The sequence below is a fragment of the Bubalus kerabau genome, chromosome 19 (genome assembly GCF_029407905.1).
Source record: "Bubalus kerabau isolate K-KA32 ecotype Philippines breed swamp buffalo chromosome 19, PCC_UOA_SB_1v2, whole genome shotgun sequence".
Lineage (NCBI taxonomy): Eukaryota > Metazoa > Chordata > Mammalia > Artiodactyla > Bovidae > Bubalus > Bubalus kerabau.
Genome location: NC_073642.1, coordinates 27,973,860 through 27,994,931, shown reverse-complemented (window position 1 = coordinate 27,994,931; position 21,072 = coordinate 27,973,860). Strand labels below are relative to the sequence as shown.

The 21,072-nt window shown below is 43.0% G+C and overlaps 2 protein-coding genes across 3 annotated transcripts; one reads left to right on the top strand and one right to left on the bottom strand.

Moving 5' to 3' along the window:
• Positions 1 to 276: 276 nt before the first annotated feature.
• Positions 277 to 12,878, bottom strand: MPHOSPH10 (M-phase phosphoprotein 10). The gene is made up of 11 exons (XM_055556148.1): positions 12,451 to 12,878; positions 9,438 to 10,155; positions 8,462 to 8,613; positions 7,826 to 7,997; positions 5,423 to 5,564; positions 4,568 to 4,635; positions 3,601 to 3,738; positions 2,768 to 2,878; positions 2,165 to 2,272; positions 909 to 1,139; positions 277 to 529 (listed from the first exon to the last, which is right to left on the bottom strand). The coding sequence occupies exons 1-11, from the start codon at positions 12,537 to 12,539 to the stop codon at positions 380 to 382; spliced, it is 2,079 nt and encodes a 692-aa protein (XP_055412123.1). The 5' UTR covers positions 12,540 to 12,878; the 3' UTR covers positions 277 to 379.
• Positions 12,879 to 13,086: 208 nt separating this feature from the next.
• Positions 13,087 to 20,728, top strand: MCEE (methylmalonyl-CoA epimerase). 2 transcript variants are annotated; one of them, XM_055556206.1, is made up of 3 exons: positions 13,087 to 13,227; positions 17,406 to 17,740; positions 20,299 to 20,728. In XM_055556206.1, the coding sequence occupies exons 1-3, from the start codon at positions 13,176 to 13,178 to the stop codon at positions 20,449 to 20,451; spliced, it is 540 nt and encodes a 179-aa protein (XP_055412181.1). In that variant the 5' UTR covers positions 13,087 to 13,175; the 3' UTR covers positions 20,452 to 20,728. The 2 variants fall into 2 exon arrangements, with proteins under 2 accessions (XP_055412181.1, XP_055412180.1); XM_055556205.1 differs by lacking the exon at positions 13,087 to 13,227 and adding an exon at positions 15,614 to 15,843.
• The last annotated feature ends 344 nt before the right edge of the window (positions 20,729 to 21,072 follow it).

Sequence of the window (21,072 nt, the reverse complement as noted above, 5' to 3'; positions counted from 1 at the left end):
CACCGGCCTCCTCCCACCTGAATGGGGATGGGACTCCCCAGCCTTCACAAGCCTCTGCTCACACAACATGAGATCACTTCCCAAGGAGAAGGATGTAAGATACACGCATGGAAACCCCACTGTCCTGTGGAAGGATGGCAGGGCAGTGGGAGAAAACCAAGGCCCCCTGAAGACACGTGAGGACCTGTGCTGTGGGTAGCTGGCTGTAACAGGGTGCTGAGAAGAGAGGTCCCCCCACACACCCAGAGGAAGGCTTGCTATTCTCCAACATCTGTAGTCTGTGTGAAGAAAAGTTCTCAAAAATTTTATTACAAAACTGAACCATGACAGAATATAAGCTTACACATGTAAAAAGTATTTACATTATATGCAAAATATATTACAGCTTTAATTTATGAACCGATATATCCTGGTTTTTCTTCTTTTTCTTCTCGGTTTTCTTTGCATTGCTGATTTGCATTTTCACTTGATCTTGTAATTTAGAAAAGAATGCCTGAGATGATTTTAAGGCTTTGTCTTTACCTTCATCCTACAATTAGAAATAACACAAGGTCATGCTGTAAGGTATTATGCTTAAAGATGAACAAAACCAAATGACTACAACAGGGCATCACAGTGTAAATGTGGAAAAGAACTAGACAGAATTATGAGAGCCTGCGCCAATTAGAGCAGAAGTATTATACACATTTTATACGACTACAGTGGTCTCACAATGTCAGGTGACCATGAGCCCCTGCACTTGAAACCCAAGGTTTGGGCTGTAACACAGCCAGTGCCCACGGCCTCTCCCCTCTCCTCCCTTCCCTTTCCCTCTGTGGGTGAGCTTGGTCACTAGATGCCCAGGTCACCTAAAGTGTGCCACTGGCCCTGTATTCAAGCCCCCTGACACCTCTCCTCCCCGTCCTCACCTTTAGCAGAGAGGCTTTTCCCGTCTTGGTCAGCTGTTTCAGCTTCTCAGAGGCTACTGCTTTGGTGTATCTCCCTGCCTGGTCTGGGTTATTCTTTTCAAGAAGTCTTCTCCGCTTTTCTTTCTCCTTTATTTTCAAATGCTTTTGATACTTCTTTTTCCTCCTTTCTCGTTTTTTGTCTGTAGCCGTTTTCTCAGCAGCTGTTTTTATATCTCCAGCTTTATTTTTCTCCTATTGAAAAACCAACAACACACTCATTAATCTAACCTAATGACTTCGGAAACTGTAAGAGAAGCAACTGCACGGACTCCGACCTGACCCGGGCTCTGAGGGGCTCTGGCCACTCAGCGATGTAAGACCTGGGAAGCGCTACAAGACCCGGGACGCACTGTAAGACCTGCGATGTGTGCTCTGACGGTGACAGTTTGGTCTGCATACTCCTTCACAAAGGTGGCCTGGAGAGCATGGGTGTCAGCCTTCCCCTCTTGGAGAAGCAGGCAGACCCCATCCTGGGCTCCAGGGACCTGCCTACGGCTGCCCAGCTCTGAGCCGTTGAGGGCAGGAAATCTAGCTGGTGAAGGTTCACTTCCTCCCTTTTCTCCTCTACTCCAGCCCAGCCTAGGGTAGGAGGCAGAGGCTCTGAAGGGTGAGTGTGGGTGGAGCAAAGCAAGTGAGCACAAAAATGGGGGCTCTGCTGCCAGGCTGCCGGGGGGATGAGGCCCTGCCAGAAATCAGTCCACCTGGCAGAAACCATCACCCCTGCACCAGGCGAGGGCTCCCAAGTACACAAGGCAGGGGTGTCCTGTGTGTGGTGGGTATGTCCAGCTCTTCCTAGACCCACACACTCTGTTCTAGACCATGGTTCCAGGACTGATAAGCCTCACATGGATACAACAAAAGGGGGAAATGCTAATATCAAAGCACTGCTAAATACATGCAGTTTGTTTCAAGTCTAACATCTTAGCTAACATCTAACAACCTCAAACTTCCAATATTCAACCTGGATTATAACAAGATACTGATGCTAGATATTTGTAAACAGCATTTACAATATTTCTCAAACCTACATCTCATAATAATACATGATTATAGAAAACTCATATTTGAATATTCTATAATATTACTAATTTGATTATAGGTGGGAACTGCTGAGATATGTCAGAATAAACACTACAAGCTCAAAGAAAACTATTTAAATGGGGATCTGACTATAAACGACCAATTTATAAACAGACACTTCGACACTGGCTTCTCACCTTGACCTCCTCTGGGGCCAGGAGGGCTGCGTCACTGACACTCACGGGGGCAACTTCCTCCATGGTGACAGCGGGCAGATTTGATACCACTTTAATTTCTGGAACAGGCTAGAAAAGAGACATGTTTGACAGGAAGTCAGAAGTGGTCCTCATGTAAAACACTTAAATCGTGAACCTAAAGAAGTATAACATACTTCACGGAGATTATTTAAAATGTGAGACGTGAGGTCTGTTGGCTGAGCTAGTGGACATGAAGGATCTAACCTGACAGGTAGCAGGCACTGATAAATGCCAGGTACAGACACCACCCACACCCCCAAGTCCATCACACAGTGAAAACACAACCAGAGACCAGACAGGGAGAAGGGTGGGAGAGGAGGAGAGCCTGTGGCTAAGACTGAGGGTCTGGTAGGGACCGCCAAGGAGACGGAAGTCAGACTGGACCAGCTGGGGGGTCCAGATCCGTCCTGGGACCAGACACGAGCCTTCCCCATGGAAGGCCCAACCTGTGGTTCATGGGAAACCCTGCAGGTGTGCATTTGAACCCAAACAAACAGCGAGTTTCTCATCTGTCATCTACTCCTTGAGATGTCACACACTTACTGGCTTGGGGATGAAGTGGAAGTTTGAGAGCGCATCCAACTTTAAGAAGAGGGAGTCCATCATCTTCTGGATTTCTACATGCTCTGGATTTTCTTCCTCTGCTGTTTTTTGCTGAGGAAATCAGTTCAACATCATCAGACTAAAGCGGCGACACAGGACAGAACACTCAAGGCATCACCAGTTTCTCATCGTCAGGCTTCAGCTCCAAAGACACTTCCCAAGGTAAGGTCACTGTTGCAATTGAACTGCTAACATTTAGAACTTACAATTTAGTGCCCTTAATAGTTAGGCATTGTTGGTGGGAATGTAAAATGGTGCAATCACAGTAGGAACATGTCTGGCTGTGCCTCCAAAAGTTAAACAGAGCATCACCATAGGACCTGGCAGCTCCACTTTTACGTATATGCCCAAGAGAATTAAAGGAGGTACTCATACACTTATTTAAGTACATATACATGTATGTCCATGGACACACTATTCACGAAAGGCAGAAACAGCCCAAATACTCATCAACTGTTGAAACTGGATCCATAAATTGTGGCACACATACAACAGAGTATTATTCAGCTGTAATAATTGCTGGAAAGTTAATAATTAGCTGTGAGAGTACCAGGGGACCAAGAGTGACTGCAAACCACCCCTAGCCAGTGATACTCCATGGGAGCGCTACAGCCCTTCTGCTCTTATAGCCACGCTGCCTCACACTACACAATGTGACCCCAGCTCAGGACTTCTGTCTCTCACACCTCTCGAGCAGTAGGTAGAACCCACAGAACTCGTTCTCTACATCTCCTCCCTGAATGGCAATGGCTTTGCCATAGTGGCCTCCTCACCTGGTTGAGTTTGATGTACTCCTGTTCGTAAATTTCAGCAAGGCTCAATTTACTCTTTTCGTGGTCCAGTGTTAAACGCTTTTTATACTCAAATGCATCCTCTTTAGGCTTTTCTTTGCGTACGACATCATCCCAAGCCTGAAACAGGAAAGGCACATGGAACATAAATTGACTGACAAAATCTGTAACTTCTTTCTAGGGTCCCTTAGGCCTCTTCCTCTGGAAAACTGATTGTCATTACAGAGTAAGCAAATTGCAGCCAAAAGAAAGGCGTTTTCTCAAAGCAGAGAGTGCATCACTCAAGTGTCCTTTTTTGTTTTAAATGCTGGTTACCAATTTGAATTCCACAGCTCCCCATGGTGGTTTGTCCAACAGTCAAGACAAGAGTTTGCTTCATTTCAAAGGAAAAGATCCTCTGTGTATCATACCCATCCCTCAAACCCTTCCTATTTTAAGCATACACATCTTACAAAGTCATCTCTTGCTATACATGCCTCATACCCAAATTTTACTCTAAGTTTACAAAATAAGATCAGTTTTTAAACAAAAACTCTTTGGTAGGTTTTACACACTTGAAAACTAGACCCTTCATATGTCACACTAGACACGGTGCCTGGACCAAGGGTCCTGGATGTGAGCATGTCAAGCCCGACCCCAGTCGCCCTCCAGAGCTTCATCCCACACCACGCGAAAGGTTAGCAAGGATGGGGGGTTGCGGGGGATGGCAGGGGCTCTGGCTACTTTGTTCTCCTCAGGAAGGACACCCTTCTTTCTGGGGTGCTAGCAAGGACAGTACCTCATACAACAAAGGTCAAGGATACCTTTGAGGTAGACTTAAGGCTTTTACACAAAAACTTGATAGGAACAAATATTCTAGGAAAAGAGAGTGCTATTCCTACTCCCAAAATATTCTATTTCTAAAAATGTCAGTGAACTTTGAATTAAGTTAAATTTCATTCTTACTGACCTGATCTTTTATCCTCTGCTTAATGATATCCTCTAGTTGGAGAGTGGTTTCCTCTGTGATCACAGGTGCTAAAGGATACAGAATGTGTATTGTTAGGTAGATAGAAATGAACCTGTGGTTTTGTGAATTCTTGGATTACCCCACACCTCCCATATCAGAAATGGGGGAAAGGGACACTAATGTGTGTGTTAGCTAACCTTTCTGCAATTGCTCCCTGCAATTTGAGAACCACAAAGCTACAAAGTACACACAGTGGTAAGTGCTAACACTTTTAACCTGTGCACCTGGGGATGCACTCCTTTTTGCACTAAATACAATGAAAATTCATTCTGACATAATGGGTACAAGAAAGAATTCAATGAGATGGTCAGAGATTTTGGCTGGAGTCACAATTTAATCACTGGACAGTAACAGCAGGCACTGTAAACAGATGAGCAGCAGGACTCTAATTATGGGTGACACATTAGGCATTATCAGTACAGTAGTAATTCTTGGATGGATCAGTGGCGTTGTGGCTGTACAGGAGAATGTTCTAGTTCTCAGAAAATAGTAAAAGTACTCGGGACCAAAGTGTCATGATCCTGGGTACTTACTTTCAAATGACTCAGGGGGAAAAAAAGCACACACACACAGCCACACATGAACAGGGGGAGAAAGCAAACACGGCCAAAGGTTAACAATCGGCAGACCCAGGAGAATGGCACACATTTGTCCACTGTACTAGTTTTCAACTTTTCTGTATGTTTGCAAGTTTTTAAAATAAAAAGTTTGGGGGGAAGAAATATTACTCCCAATCTATGAAAACCACCGAAAAGGGTACGTGAACACCCATGGAAGCCCAGTGGGCACACGCACCCATGCGCACGGCGTGGTCGAAGTGCAGGGTCTCTTCCAGGAGGCTGTTCTCAGGCCGCTTCTGCGCTGTCACTTCTCCTTGAAGCTGCCAAGGTTTCTTCTCCAACAACTCTTTTTCCAAAGATGCAATTTTTTCATTCATCTGAGAAAGAGACAGAAAGAGTTACCACACATTTGGAAACAGAATTAAGACATACAGGTGAGTAAAAGCAACTAATATTTTTACTAGGGGGAGAGCAAGAAATGCATTGTTCCTGAATAAAATCCTGCTTTGTCTTTGCATGTTTTTAAGGATGGCGGTAGTGACTTCTACTCCTATCTGGAGGTAGGATAAGGAGCTGTAAATGACCTCTTTCCTGCACTCGTTTGAAATGTTATGTTTACTATTTACTCACTTCTCCCAGAAGCATTTGGGTGTATTTCTGGGCTCTGTTCTAGTGAAACTGACCTATTTTATTTATTCACAAACCACTATCAACTTAATTATTAAGCATTCCAAGACTAAGTAATTTTTTATTAGGGCATCAGTATCTGATGGAGCCTGACGCTTCTGACTCCAGGCTTCCCAGGTGGCTCAGTGGTAAAGAATCCACCTGTCAGTCCCTGAGTTGAGAAGATCCCCTGGAGGAGGAAATGGTAACCCACTCCACCATTCTTGCCTGGGAAATGCCATGAACAGAGGAGCCTGGAGGGCTGCAGTCCATGGGGCGGCAAAAGAGTCACACACGACTGAGCACATATATACTACCCCTTTGATCCACACCCACAATCCAAATTATCTCTAATGTCTAAAGAGGTGGCATCTATAATGACTTCATGGTGTATAAGATGACAGCATTTTCACCAACCTTACCAAATTATTTTTCCTAATAGCTTTCCAGTTCACCTGTTTGGTTTTTCTAGTTTTCTCTCCAAACATGAAAGCTTTGATTTCAGTTTTCTCATCTCTTATTAGTGTTTTCTTTCATAGTTGCCCTGGCTGAGTAACACTTCTATAAGCATCTTAAGTAACAGTGGAAATAGTAATAGTGGTAATGGAAATAAGTCTTATTCTTGATTTTAAAGGGATGTTTCTAGAATTCTACCATTAAGCAGGATGGCAGATTTTGGCTAGATATGCTTATATTTCGCTAGAAGTGAAACAAAAATTAGGAATGAATATTGAATTTTACTAAATGTCTTTTTTTGACACATATGGAGGTGACTATATGATTTTTCTCCTTAACCTAACTTGATTTCCTAATCCTGAATCAAGAGGATGAGGCCTACACAGCTGTGGTAGCGTTACTCTTTCATTGCACTATTTTGCATTTCCACATCACTATTCACAAGTGAGACTATGCATGTTTCAATGTTACCTGTCAGGTTGGGGTATTCGTGTAATCATTCATGTCTTCACAAGAAGACAATTTGGAAGCTTTACTCTTCATATGTGGGAACTGATCAAACAGTACTAAATTATACACTTCCTGAAGGCCTGATACAATTCCCCAGTAAACTAAACCCACTTGCAGTACAGGGAGGGAAGGTCACTAACTCAAGGACAAGTTTCTCATTTTCTTTTACTTTTTTTTCCTTAAAGACTTTCTTTTCAGGGAACAATGTGATAATAATAGATTTAACTCAGATTTTCTTTTTAAAATAATGCTCTTGATATCCTTGGTATCTTTGGTTATTTACTTATTCTCATTTCAAGTTGTGTGATATAATTTTAAGACATTTTAAGATAAAGCCCAATGTCTGGAGCCAGGCTATATCTATTATTTTCAAACAACATTTTGTTTGTCTGACAGCATGTCATAAAGAAATAATTTTTATCAACTTTGGAAAATGTGTTTGAATGTATTAATTAGAATTCTGGCTGCATGGCACCTCACTGCTGCTGCTGCTGCTAAGTCACGTTAGTCGTGTCCGACTCTGTGCGACCTAATGGACTGCAGCCTACCAGGCTCCTCTATCCATGGGATTTTCCAGGGAAGAGTACTGGAGTGGGTTGCCATTGCCTTCTCCGACGGCACCTCACAGATACAAGCAATTGAAGCGGTTACCAGGAGAGGCTCATAGGACAGCCAGTTAGGAAAAAACCTGTCTCAGATATAAAGACAGCAAGGACAGAGAAACAAGTTTTACACATGGGCTCCATACTGAAAGCCACAGGTTGGGAAATGCAGCACTGAATTTTGTAAATTGGCTGCTTCCCACATGGTTATCTCTATGCACTGCCACAGAGAGCAACAAGATTTTTTTTTAAAGGATAATTAGGTGTACCATCAAAAAAAAAAAAAAAAGCCCCCTGCCATACACACACACACACACAAAACCAGGGCAGATGCGTTAGTAGTCTGAGTTCGACAGTCACTGTTAAACATAATTTAAAAATCCCTTAAATTTCCTAATTATTACCTTTTCTTGTCTTTTTTCAAAAGAGGATTTGACTTCATCAGAGTCTTTCTGTACATTTAAGACATTTGTATCTTCAGTGTCCTCATCATTGGGCAGAGCAAAGGTCACTCTTTTCGAGGTTTCTTTATGTTGTTTACTGTCTCCACTTTCTTCAAGGTCATCATCTTCATCCCTATGAGACCAAAACACTTATGAAAGGAAACATACCAGTTTTCATTAGAAAATCAAAAAGAAACAAGCTTAGCAGTTAAACTTTTTTTGTAGACAATGCAATTAAATATTCAGAACTTCCAGTATTTAGGTAAAATAGAACAAAATGTCCAATATATAGAAAACAAATTATTCATCAATCTATGATACAGACTTATCTCACCTAAGTAACAACAGGGTATTTTTATTGGCACAGAAAACATATCAGAGCTCCTGGTAAGGAAGGTCTGCCTGCTACTGCCAGTCACAGTGATTTACACTAGGTCATCTCTGATGTCCCTTCAAATTTGGTGACTTCCTCTGGCTATTCTGAGACTGTCTTACTTTAGAGAATCCCACTTCTTAGGACAATCACATCTGATGACTGGTAGTACATAGATGAATCGGCAGCTCCAGCTTACAGTGTAAAGGACTCAAAATACTCACGTCTCAGAAATGCTTTCTTCTCCTTCAGCAATCTCTTCCTCTTCATTTGAAGCCAGTTCATTCCCATCATCGTGGACACTTGCTACGTCTTCATCACTTTCAACTGGATCAAAGAAATCTTTGTATTTCAGGTTTCTGGAACTTTTACCTGACTAAAACAAAAATACTTTTAAAACCTTTAATCAAGGATAGAAAAATACATTAAATCACACATAAATGTGTATGCATACTGTGTAGGGGAAGTCGGCAACTAATAACACTACTACAAAACCCTAAAACTATTAGACCACAGCAAACTGAACAGAAGCACAGATTCATTTATAACTGGTAAGACAGAGCACCACATTCTTCTCTCCAAATCTTCTAACTACAAGTATTTCCAAAACATCCCTGACTATATAAAGTATACAAATATCTTCTTTCATTCTTATTCTTAGTGCTTGGTGAACATTCATGTTTGAGGGAAAATTCTGAATCTTCGTAACATGTGTGACTGTGGTTCTGAAGCCACAAAGGAGTGTTTCATGATAAGGAAATGATGGCTTTGGTTTAATTTCTCCAGTCCCTTTCTTTTTTTTTTTTAAACTGATCTAAATATTTCACTGATCCCCCGGTGAATTTTGAAGTATTTAACCCTCTTCTGGAGAAGGCAATGGCACCCCACTCCAGTACTCTTGCCTGGAAAATCCCATGGACAGAGGAGCCTGGTGGGCTGCAGTCCATGGGGTCGGACACAACTGAGTGACTTCACTTTCACTTTTCACTTTCATGCATTGGAGAAGGAAATGGCAACCCACTCCAGTGTTCTTGCCTGGAGAATCCCAGGGACAGGGGAGCCTGGTGGCCTGCTGTCTATGGGGTCACACAGAGTCGGACACGACTGAAGTGACTTAGCAGCAACCCTCTTCTGGAGAAACAGAACCCCATCTCATGTGATGAGGCAGAAAGAACACTCTGTCCTCTCCCCAAACTTTACCTTAAGATCCTGGCCTCCAAACAGTCCTCCTTCATCTTCATCGGAATCCACATCTTCAAAAAAATCAATATCATCTTCCTCTTGGTCATCTCTTTGTTCCTCTTCTTTTTCCATGTTTTCTAAAAAGGTCTCCATCTCAGAGAGCTTGAAGAATTTATCATCTACTATGGACTTCTCTGTTCGTTTCCTAGGCACTCTGCTTTGTACCTTGCTCTGACGTTCCAGTTTGCTGATATCAAAATCAAGATCAGAGTCCTCATCGCTGAAATCTGGGCTTTTCCTCAGATCCATTTTGCTTGAGTTTTTGGCTCTCTCATCTACTTCAGGATCATCAGCACTCAGGTCTGACACTTCCACCTCCTCTGCTTCCTCCACTTCCTCCTCCTCTAAATCTTGTTCCAGGTCCTCCTGGCCAGCAGCCTCCAGCTCCATCATATCCTCCAGCTCCATCACATCCTCTTCACGCTCCTGCTCTTCACTCTCTGGGAGAAGACTGATGTCTTCATCTTCAATGGTTTCACTAATTGCACTCTGGAAGTGCTGTAAAATTGGTTCATTTTGCAGTTCCAACTGTTGCCAAATCTGCTCATCATCGAAATTATTTATCATCAATTTTTCTAAAGGACTCCCATGTTTCCTGTCATTCTCTAGTACTTTACTAAAGTCATAAAGTACTTTTGTTAAAGAAGTAAACTTTGATGCCAATTCATCTTGAATGCTGTTAAGAGGCAGGGAGAAGGAGTTAAATGAGATTTATAATTATAGTTAACAAGTTCACAGCACTCAGAAATGAAAGGAAAAAAAAAGGCCAACTCTTGTGCAAAATCCAATTTTTAAAAAGTTGAAGTACTGCTTTACAATATTATATTAGTTTCAGTGATTCAGTATTTTTATTAATTATACTCCATTAAGTTATTAGAAGCTAATGGCCAAGATCGTTCCATTGCCATACAATATATCCTTGTTGCTCATCTAGTTTACACATGGTAGTTGGTATCTCTTAATCCCACACTCCTATTTCATCTTCCGCCCCGCCCCCCCGCCCCCAGCAATCACTTTTTGGTTCTGTATATTTGTGAGTCTGTTTCTGTTCTGCTATATACATTCATCTATATTTCTTTTAAAATTCCACATGTAAATGATAACATACAGCATTTGTCTCTCTATGACTGACTGCAACATGCATAATATTCTCTAGGTCCTTCCAGGCTGCAGCACATGGCAGGATGAAATCTTCATTTTAAGTATAGATTCTGGCCCCCAAGAGTGTACTGTCTTGCCCAAGAATTGCATTAGTATATAAAAGGTGACAACCCAGTATCTCTGAATCTGTTAGATTTCAGGCAGGGAACCCATTACAGACCTCTTTGCCTAGAGATAAAGAGTGAATCTTCTGGATGAGGAAATGGCAACCCACTCCAGTACTCTTGCCTGGAGTCCCATGGACAGAGAAGCCTGGCGGGTTACAGTCCATAGAGTCACAAAAGAGTCAGATACGACTGAGCATGCGTGGAGTGTATCTTAGCCTTAAATTCTCAACTCTGCTATATCACAGGCCACTCCATTCAGTCAGTCCACCTGCTGTGGCAAGAGTGGTCACAGAATAGCTGTGACATCTGAGCTGATCTGTAAGATGACAGTCTGACAAAAAATCTGGAGACACATATTTCAGGCAGAAGAAACAGCAAGAACAAATTTCCTAAGACAGAAATGAGGCTGGTGAATCTGAGGAGCAGAAAGGCCAGCTTGGCTTGAGTGTGGTGAAGGAGGCAGAAGGGAAAGTTAGAGAGCTGGGGGGAGCCAGATCATGCAGGCCTCAGAGATAAGAGGCTGTCATTTTCATAAGTGAAGGTTTTGGGTACTTCCCTGGTGGTCCACTTGCTAAGACTCCACACTTCCAATGTACTGGGCCTGGGTTTGATCCCTGGTCAGGGAACTGATCCCACATGCCGCAACTAAGAATCACACGTAGCAACTAAAGATCCCGAGTGCTGCAACTAAGACCTGGCGCAGCCAAATAAACAAGTAAATATTAAAAGTAAGTAAATGAAACAGTACAAATATTTTAAAATCCTAAAAAAGTAAAGATTTTAAAGCAGAGAAGCAAAATGACCTGACTTATGCTTGGAGAGATGGCCTGCCAAGAAGAAGGAATGAAATGAAGGTGATCAGGAGGCTGATGCAGACAAAGGATGCACAACTGTGCTGGGATCAGAGCTGCAGAAACGGTGAGAAATAGTCAAATTCGGAATACGGTTTGGAGATGTAACTGACAGGATTTGCTAATGAGCTGGATGTAGAATCGAGAAAAAAGGAAGACACTGAGGAAGTGGCTTGGTTTGCATCTGAAAAACTGTAAAGATACAATGTGATAGGGAAGGCAGGTGGAGAGGATGGGGAAAGGATCTCAGGGAGGGCAAAGGATAGGAAGCAAACAGAGCAACAGTTCATTTTGGACAGACTGAATCTAAGATGCTCAATGTACGGCTTTAGTTTTGGCTGTGAGCCTGGAGTTCAAGGGAAAGGTCGGGCTTGAAATACAAGATCTCTATATAGTCTTCGAACAAAAACACGAAGAGCTCGTGCTGGGAAGGGAGATTAAAGGCAATTCTAATTTTCAACAGGCTCAGTCGGGGGGTGGATAGATAAGCAAGTTAGTACTTTCAATAAAGTCTGATGTTGAGTAAGTAAGCACTGGGTGCTTTGGGAACAGATGCGAGAAAGAGCACGCCACCCGGTGTGTCTGTGTGAAGGGTGAGAGCATGAAGACCTCGAGACTGTAATAACCCAGGTTAGTTTGAGTTCAGCAGCCCAGAACTGTGGTTCTGTGGGAGACCCACAGAACATAGCTCTTAACTATCTAAAGAAGTGTGACAGGCCAGGGGAGCGCAAACTACCTGAATCGTAAGGAAAAGAGCTCTCCCCTTCTCCTAATCTGTAACTTGCCGGGAGCCCGCAGCCCGCGCCCACACGAGTCCTGCGCCGCACCAGAGCCCGGAATCTGGGCACTTACGTGAGGAAGCACTCTGGGCTGTCGGTGGCTTTACCGACCTCCCTCAGGCACCGCTCCAGGGTCCGCCGACGCCAGGCTGGCCGGGCCATGGCTAACTGCCGCTCGGGACACAGCGCCGCATGCAAAGGAAGTGAGCCACCGCCCGGAAACCAAGCCGCAAAGATTCGCCTCCGCGCGGCTGAAGCCAGGAAACGAAGGTTCCGCGGCGCACAGGTTCCGGACCCACCTCCAGCCTCAGCCAATGACTGCCCGAGAACTTTAACCGGATTGCGTAGGGGGGCGGGGCTGGAAACCGAAAGTCGCCTTTGGTCAGCTCGATGAAATTTCTCCAAACTTTTTGTTTTGTGTTCCTGAGGGGCCCACAGGAGGTGTCGCGTCCTCCTTCTAAGTTTCTGCTTTAGAAGCACTCGGTGACTACTGTACGTCGTGCTGTAAAACAGAGGGCCTGCTCCCCCGCACACACACAAACGTCGCACACTCGCCAGACCCGAGCCTCTTCTGCCCCGCCCCTCGGAGCTTTTGATCGGCTCTTAGTCTCGTCTGCTCCGCCCTTTCAGTCTCCCGCCCCGCCCCTAGCCAGGTTGCCCCGCCCTTCCGGGCTCTCACTCCGCCCCTAGCCTCGTTTGCTCCGCCCTTTAGGCCTCTCGCACCGCCCCTAATACGAGTGTCCAGCCCCCTGCCGCACAGTCGCCCCACCCACGGAACTGCAAGTCTGGAATTAGCAGATGCTTCCCAAGATGGCACGAATGCTGAAGGTGGCGGCCGCGAGCGCCGCAGGTGAATACTCCGGGATCGGGGCTGTCCGAGGTGTGGGGCTCGCGGGAAGGGAGGCCGGGGCGTGAAGAGGCCGCGTGTGGTCGGCACACCTAGGTCTGCTGCGGTCTGCCCCCGAGGCACGTTCCTTGGCTGCTGTCAGCGCCTTTAGAGCTTCCCAGGGACGCGTCGGGTTACCCTGGGGATTTCCTTCTGTGTTTGTTTCCCTGGTGGCTCAGAGGTTAAAGTGTCCGCCTGCAATGCGGGAGACCTGGGTTCAATCCCTGGGTCCGGAAGATTCCCTGGAGAAGGAAATGGCAACCCACTCCAGTATTCTTGCCTGGAGAATCCCATGGACAGAGGAGCCTGGTGGGCTACAGTCCACGGGGTCGCAAAGAGTCGGACATGACTGAGCGACTTCACTTTGACTTTCTTTCACTTTGCGTTTGACGGTCAGCAATTCTCTGTGTGGCCCTGGAAGCGGGGTCGTCCGGCTAAGGGGCAGCCAGGCCGAGCCAGACGAAAATGTGGTAAATGGCAGAGGGACAGTGAGAGACGAGGGGGAACCAGAAGAAGCACTGAAAACACAAGCTGAACTCCCGGCCCACTCTGGAGGGTCAGTTGTGTAAAGAATATGGAAGGTGTGTGTCTTCTTCCCACATACCCTAAGATATTCACGATCTTGTTTAAAGCCAGGGAAGAAAGCAGCAGACAGATGTGGAAGGTTTCTTGAGTTCTCTATACCACCATTAAAAAAGAAACAAAACCTCTCAAGTTCTCTGACATCCCAGTTCATCTACTTTCTCCTCTTTTTTTTTTTCTTCATCCTTCATCAGGGGTAACTATTTCTCTTAATCTGAAATTCCCTGATAGGAACGAGTTACCAAGTGGTGATATCTCAGAGTTACTCCTGAACATTCGTGACAAATACTTAAGCTGAGCACCTTCAAAAAGTGTTGAAGGGCATGAACCCTAAATAATGTTAGGTTTCTCTCGTAGAAAATGCCGTCTTGAAACTTACAGTTGAAGTCCTTTAAAGCCCCGTCTCTAACTGAACAAGTACTTTATTGATCACTGTTTTTGGCTCCCAGGTGGCTCAGTGGTGAAGAATCTGCCTGCCAAGCAGGAGACACAGATTCCATCCCTGGGTTCGGAAGATCCCCTGGAGAAGGAAAGGGCAACCAGCTCCAGAGAATTGCCTGGAGAATTCCGTGGACAGAGGAGCCTGGCGGGCTACAGTCCATGGGGTTGCAAAGAGTCGGACATGACTTACTTAGCATCTAAACAACAACAACATAGTCTTTCTTACAGTCAGAAAATGTCTTATACATCTATCATTGCAAGTCACCAAATCTAAGTGATGAGCCCTATACAAAGTGCACCGTAATAGCTGCAACTGTCTCAGCCCTGGATCAGTTAAAAGAGGTGATATATACATGAAAAAATACTCACAAAACAGTCATCTCATCTCTTAGAAAGCTATTTCTTAGAAAATAGATATTATTCATAGGATTTACCCTAACAATATTAGAAACTGAGAATCAAAGAATGGTAAAGAAGGACTTCCCTGGTAGTCCAGTGGTTAAGTCTTCATGCTCCCAATGCAGGGGTCATGAGTTTGATTCCTAGTTGGAATCCCACATGCCACACAGCTCAGCTTAAAAAAATGGTACATAATGTTAATAGAGTGGGAAAATTAAACATCATGGTTGAACAACATGAACTTTGTTGTCAGACAGACCTGGACTTGCGACCCAGCTTTGCCACTCATTGTGACCTGGAAGAAAATCAAACCAGTTTTTTCTTTTCCCCCCTCTAAGTGGGAAGATTATTAAAGTACTCCCTTGAACTATGACTATTCTCTCTAATTTATGGCCATTAAAACTAATAGGCAGAACTGGACCACCTCATGGTGCACTCCTGTTTCAGAATTTGTGATCACCGTTTGCTTAGGCAAGATCGTGTGGTACTATTGTTGCATAACTCTAATGTTAAGATAACCTGTAGGTCTTTATTGGGAGAAAGGTCAAATCAGCGAGGTGTTACACCATAGCATCTGTCCTCCACGGGTGAAAGATCCCAGCGGTGTGGAAAAGGCGTAGAGACTGGGCCGTTTCTACAGTCTGACTGATGATTTTCTTGGTTGTTAGCATTTTTAAAATTCACTATGCCCTTCATATGGCTTCTTGGTCTCCACAGAACCCTGCTTGCCACTAAACCAGCAGTCACTGTGTGTCATTAACAATAAGAATGGCCAAATTTATTGTTTGCCAGTTATATATGTCTTGCACTGTAGTAGTATATTTTTTACATCAAATACCTAATTTTTACAAGACACTAGCAAGGCAGATATTTAGCGGGTGGGACCAGTATTTTTTTTTTTAACTAAAATAAAAAAGAGAGAAAAGATTAGAACACATCCCATCTAGTAAGGATTAGGTATTCTTTTTATGAAATTTGCTTTAAATGGTATATTTATGTTTGTACTGGCTTGGAGCACAATTGAATTTCATGGTGATACACTGAGTCCAAAGAACTGGAGTCTCCAAAGAGAACACGAGCACCAGTTGGGACAGTGTGTGGAGAAGACACAGAGCAAGATGACGTCAGTAGTGGATGTCTGTCCCCCACGGCCAGCAGGTCTGTCTCCCTGTGGCTAGGGCAGAACGCTTTGCCTGTACACGCTCCCCTTTGCCACAGTGCCACAGTACAAGGAACCTTGTCCCCTCCCTGTGGAGGACAGGTGTGGCAGTCACACTTTAAGCAGAAACAAAGGAGTAGTCATTGATCCTGAGTGAGGGAGAGGCCCCACAAGGTGATAAGAGTGACTCAGGCTGTGGGCTCTGTGTCACTTGGTGAAGCATTCCAGGCCCAGGCCCCTCCCCCTGTGGCTGAGGAAACTGCCTTCCCTACAAGGAAGACCATACAGTCCTCAATCAAATCAAATGGTGCCACTTTAATTTCCCTGTTAATCAAAAATTTTAGTAAAGGGAAATTATTAATAATTTTAGGTTAGCCGAAGCTCTGTGATACTAGGTACTATTTAAAGTGTTTTTCATTAAAAACTAACAACGCTTTGTTTAAGTTATGTGTTCTTGGGATTTCCCTGGTGGTCCAGTGGCTAAGACTCCAAGCTTCCAATGCAAAGAGCTCAGGTTTGAACCCTGGTCTGGGAACTAGATCTCACATGCTGCAACTATGAAAGGTCCTGCATGCTATAACTAAGACCTGGTGCAGCCTAATAAATAAAAATAAAATACATGTTCTTCAATTTGCTATTTCATACTTGTTTATTAAGTGGTGTAGTTTTGCAAGATTATATTTAGACCTCATACTTATATGTGATTTTCATTCTTGTGGGGAGTCCAGCTCTTAAAGTCCAGTGTTTTGGGAAGAACACATTGCAGGCTGCTTCTATTTCCAGATGCAAATTTTCTTCACATTTAGAGGCATTTCTGCTTCTGGTCTTTCAAAATTATAAAAAGAACAATTAAACTTACTCAGAGAAAGTTCTCATAGATTTAAGTACCCTCTTGATCTTTGCCTGTTTTTTCCCCTAATGAGGTATTTTCTTTAGTTGATAATCATCCAAATAAAGTACACATTAAAAGGTACTTATAGTTATGACTTTCATTAACTTACTACAGAATATAAGACAAAAAAATTGGTTGTAGGTAGAGAAGAAAATTCCTTGCTCTCATCATTAAATGCATGTCATTTCACTGTCACATTCAAACTTGTGCTTTATGAAATACAGAGAGTAACAAATGATTCTTTGTGATGTGCAGCTTTCCTTTAAGTGTTATTGGTAAATATAAATTATTATGAAAAATGTCACCCTTTGTCCTGAATCTAAAAAGCACAGAAGGGAATTCCCTGGTGGCCCAGTGGTTAGGACTCTGTGCTTTCACTGCCAGGACTGTGAGTTCAGTCCCCAGTTAGGGAACTAAGATCCCAAAAGCCGCATGGTGCAGCCAAAAACAAAGCAACAGTGAATAAAAAGTTCAGAATTAGCCTTTTAATTCCAGACAGTTATTTCAGAGCAAGATGAATAATTCTGATGTATGTTTTTCATTTATCTCCTCTGATTTAATTTCCCTAAAAAGAATGAGTAAATAATTTTTACATGTATTTTTAAAAATTAATTTTAGAAAGACATCAGTTCTCAAAAGAGGGATGTCAACGGCAGTTCAATTTTTCAGGGCTTTTCCCCAGACTTCGGACTCCAGTTTCAACAGTAGGAACTTCCGCGTCGCTGTCCTCACATCCAGGGGCTGGCCCTGTATGGAACCTGGGTCGACTCAACCATGTTGCAGTCGCAGTGCCAGACTTGGAAAAGGCCAGAGCATTTTATAAAAATGTTCTGGGGGCCGAGGTGGGTGAGCCGGTCCCTCTTCCAGAGCATGGAGTGTCCGTCGTTTTTGTCAACCTGGGAAACACCAAGATGGAGCTGCTGCACCCACTGGGAAGTGACAGTCCAATTGCAGGATTCCTAAAGAAAAACAAGGCTGGAGGGATGCACCATGTCTGCATTGAGGTATTTAGTTACTTTAATCCTTGGTGTTGTAAATTTCTCTTTTAAAATGTCTTTTATGTTTTTTAAATTTCTTCAATTTGGTTTGATCTCCTTGCAGTCCATAGGACTCTCAAGAGTCTTTTCCAGCATCTAGGTTCGAAAGCATCAATTCTTCAGCATTCAGCTTTCTTTATGGTCCAACTCTCATGTCTGTACATGACTACTGGAAAAAATCATGGTAATATTGGTCCTCTTCAAAGATGGATCTATAGATATAGTCTCTTTCCCTCTAGAAAACTGCAAATCATAATGAAAATATGTCTCACTGAAGTTTGGATTTAACTGTCACTATCCACTGAAGTTGGAGAAGGCGATGGCACCCCACTCCAGTACTCCTGCCTGGAAAATCCCATGGATGGAGGAGCCTGGTGAGCTGCAGTCCATGGGGTTGCGAAGAGTCAGACACAACTGAGCGACTTCACTTTCACTTTTCACTTTCATACATTGGAGAGGGAAATGGCAACCCACTCCAGTGTTCTTGCCTGGAGAATCCCAGGGACGGGGGAGCCTGGTGGGCTCCTGTCTATGGGGTCGCACAGAGTCGGACACGACTGAAGCGACTTAGCAGCAGCAGCAGCATCCACTGAAGTTGGCCAAAACAGATTTGCGTTCTTGCTATGGTATTTACTGATCATGTGCACCTTCTGTGCAGTAGGAATACACTGTTTTCCTTGTCACAAGGCAATTAGAAGAAGCAAGTGACAAGACTTTAAAAAGTAAGAATTTCCATATACATGCTAAGTATTATAATTATTTTCTACCTTTAAAATTTTAATAACTTGACCCATATTACAAAGGCAATACATATTCAGTTACCGACTGTGATTTCTCACATCTTCTCAGTTGCATCTGCTAACAATTTCTGGGGGAAAAAATGTTAGACAAGAACAGTCTCTTTAGAGAGGCTTTATCCATAAATGCTCATGTTCTGAAAACTTGCTTTTGGAGTACCAGCAGTATTAATTATGCTTTGATTTACATTATTTTGGTAGGATAGGTCTCTTGATTTTAAAAATGACATAATTAATAGTTAGGCTTCATTCTCAGTCCAGGAAACAGGGGGTTTGGATTCCAGCATGAACACAAGTATTTATTCAGTTCACATTGCAAACATATTAGAGCACCTACTGCGTGTCCTCCACCGAGTGCTTGTGTTCAGAAAGAATGTACTCTGTTTGAAGAAATTATAGTTTATTTTTAGTAACATTTGGTATCCTCATCCATTTTTCAACCAGTTTTAAAAGGCAGTATGTAATCCTTGGCTCTTTGAAAATAAGTCTGTATAAATGTGAACATTTGTTAAGTCTATATTTGGATACACGGATGTTATCCTCTCTGGGGCTTTGTATTTTTTTTAATTGTTTGTGAAGCTGTTAGATCATTAAACTCCAGGGTGATGTAGAACTGCCTCAGAATGTAGGAGTTCTTACTATCCCTTTCTATCTACTTACTGGGTTCCCAGTCTAGGAGGATGACTTTCTAAGACAGGTACGTGTTAAGTCGCTCAATTGTGTCTGACTCTTTGTGACCCTATGGACTGTAGCCCTCCACGACCCTCTGTCCATGACATTCTCCAGGCAAGAATGCTGGAGTAGGTTGTCATGTCCTCTTCCAGGGGATCTTCCTGACGCAAGGATCAAACCTGTGTCTCTTATGTCTCCTGCATTGGCAGGTGGGTTCTTTATGCTAACACCACCTGAGAAGCCCTCAGAAATGAGAAAAATCACTCTTCCATCAAGTATTTAGAAACACATTTGCTCCTTTATAGACTACCAATAAATATGAAGAAAATAGAAATGGCTTAGAAGAGAGTTGCAAAATTATACATGTTTGGATTTTTCAAGAATGGTGAAAGATATTTTGGTGACAGTTTAATAGTGATTTTCATGTATATGAAGTTCTGATCTCAAAAGTAATAACCAGTGATTTCCTTGGTAGTCCAGTGGTTAAGAATCCACACTTCCAGTGCAAGGGGTGCAGGTTTGATCCCTGGTCATGGGACTAAAATCCCACATGTCATACTGCACGGCCAAAATAAAAGTAATAACCAGACAGTATGGCAGATGGGAGGTTTGGAGATGAGGGAAGCACTCATATCTGTTGAGTACCTTCTACAAACTATGCTCAGAGCTTCTCATCTGTTATCTCATTTTGAACTCTTAGCTATATATATGGTGGACCTCATCTCTCTCTTGTAAATGAGGAAGCCAAGACTCTTAGGAAAAATAACTTGTGAAGAATCATCAATAGTGCTGCAACAAGAACATGCTATGAAGTGAAGCAGACATCATTTAGGTCCTAAGGAGAAATGTTTACTAATGGAGAAAATGCTTAAGCACTGTGGTTGCTTACCTAGGAAAATTTAGCAAACTCTTATTTTTGTGATGGTTAAAGAATGGTTCTGCCCAAAGGCAGAGGAGTTAGACACACGTTTGCAAAGTTTCTTCTATGTCTTACGATACTATAGTTTGGTATTTTTATGATCTCAGATGTGTTCTTGTTTATTTCCTTTTCTCAAGGTGGATAATATAAATGTGGCTGTGATGGATTTGAAAGAAAAGAAGATTCGTATTTTAAGTGAAGAGGCCAAAATAGGAGCACATGGAAAACCAGTGATCTTTCTGCATCCCAGTGACTGTGGTGGAGTCCTTGTGGAATTGGAGCAAGCCTGATGGATAATCCACAAGAACCTGATCACCCTGAAAAAGCCTTATCACAGGGTGCTTCAACATCGAGTCTTTCACTGCTTCTGTCACTTAGAAGTCAGAACTAAGTTACGGAAAGAGATTTTTTAAATTATATGTGTGTATATACATGGATACACACACAAAATATTTGCTGATTATGTTGGATTCTTTTTTCTTGATTTGGAGAAAACTTTGACTACTGAATACTTCTGGAATATTATTAAAGTCATATTCATAGAAATAAATTATTCCTTTTCTGAAATGGGGTTGAGTACAGTGTGTCTGCTGTGTGGAAAGGAGGGCAGGATGGAGGCATAGAGGACACCTGACAGCCAGCTATATATCTGGGACAAAGGGCTTCCTAAGGATGTTATAGAGAATTTTTTTAGAGCAAACTGTTTAAGGATAAAGTGTTGACCTCAGAATTTTTGTTCTTCTGTAGCAGTGCATGTTCACAGGCTCTTTATTTTGGGGGCTAGTGCTAGATTATAAACAGGAAGTTTTGTGGCAAACTTGGTGCCTAATCTAGTGGGTACATAGATAGGTGATTTTTTTTAGTCAGTAGACATAGAAAATTGGAAATATCAAAGGAATATTTCATCCAAA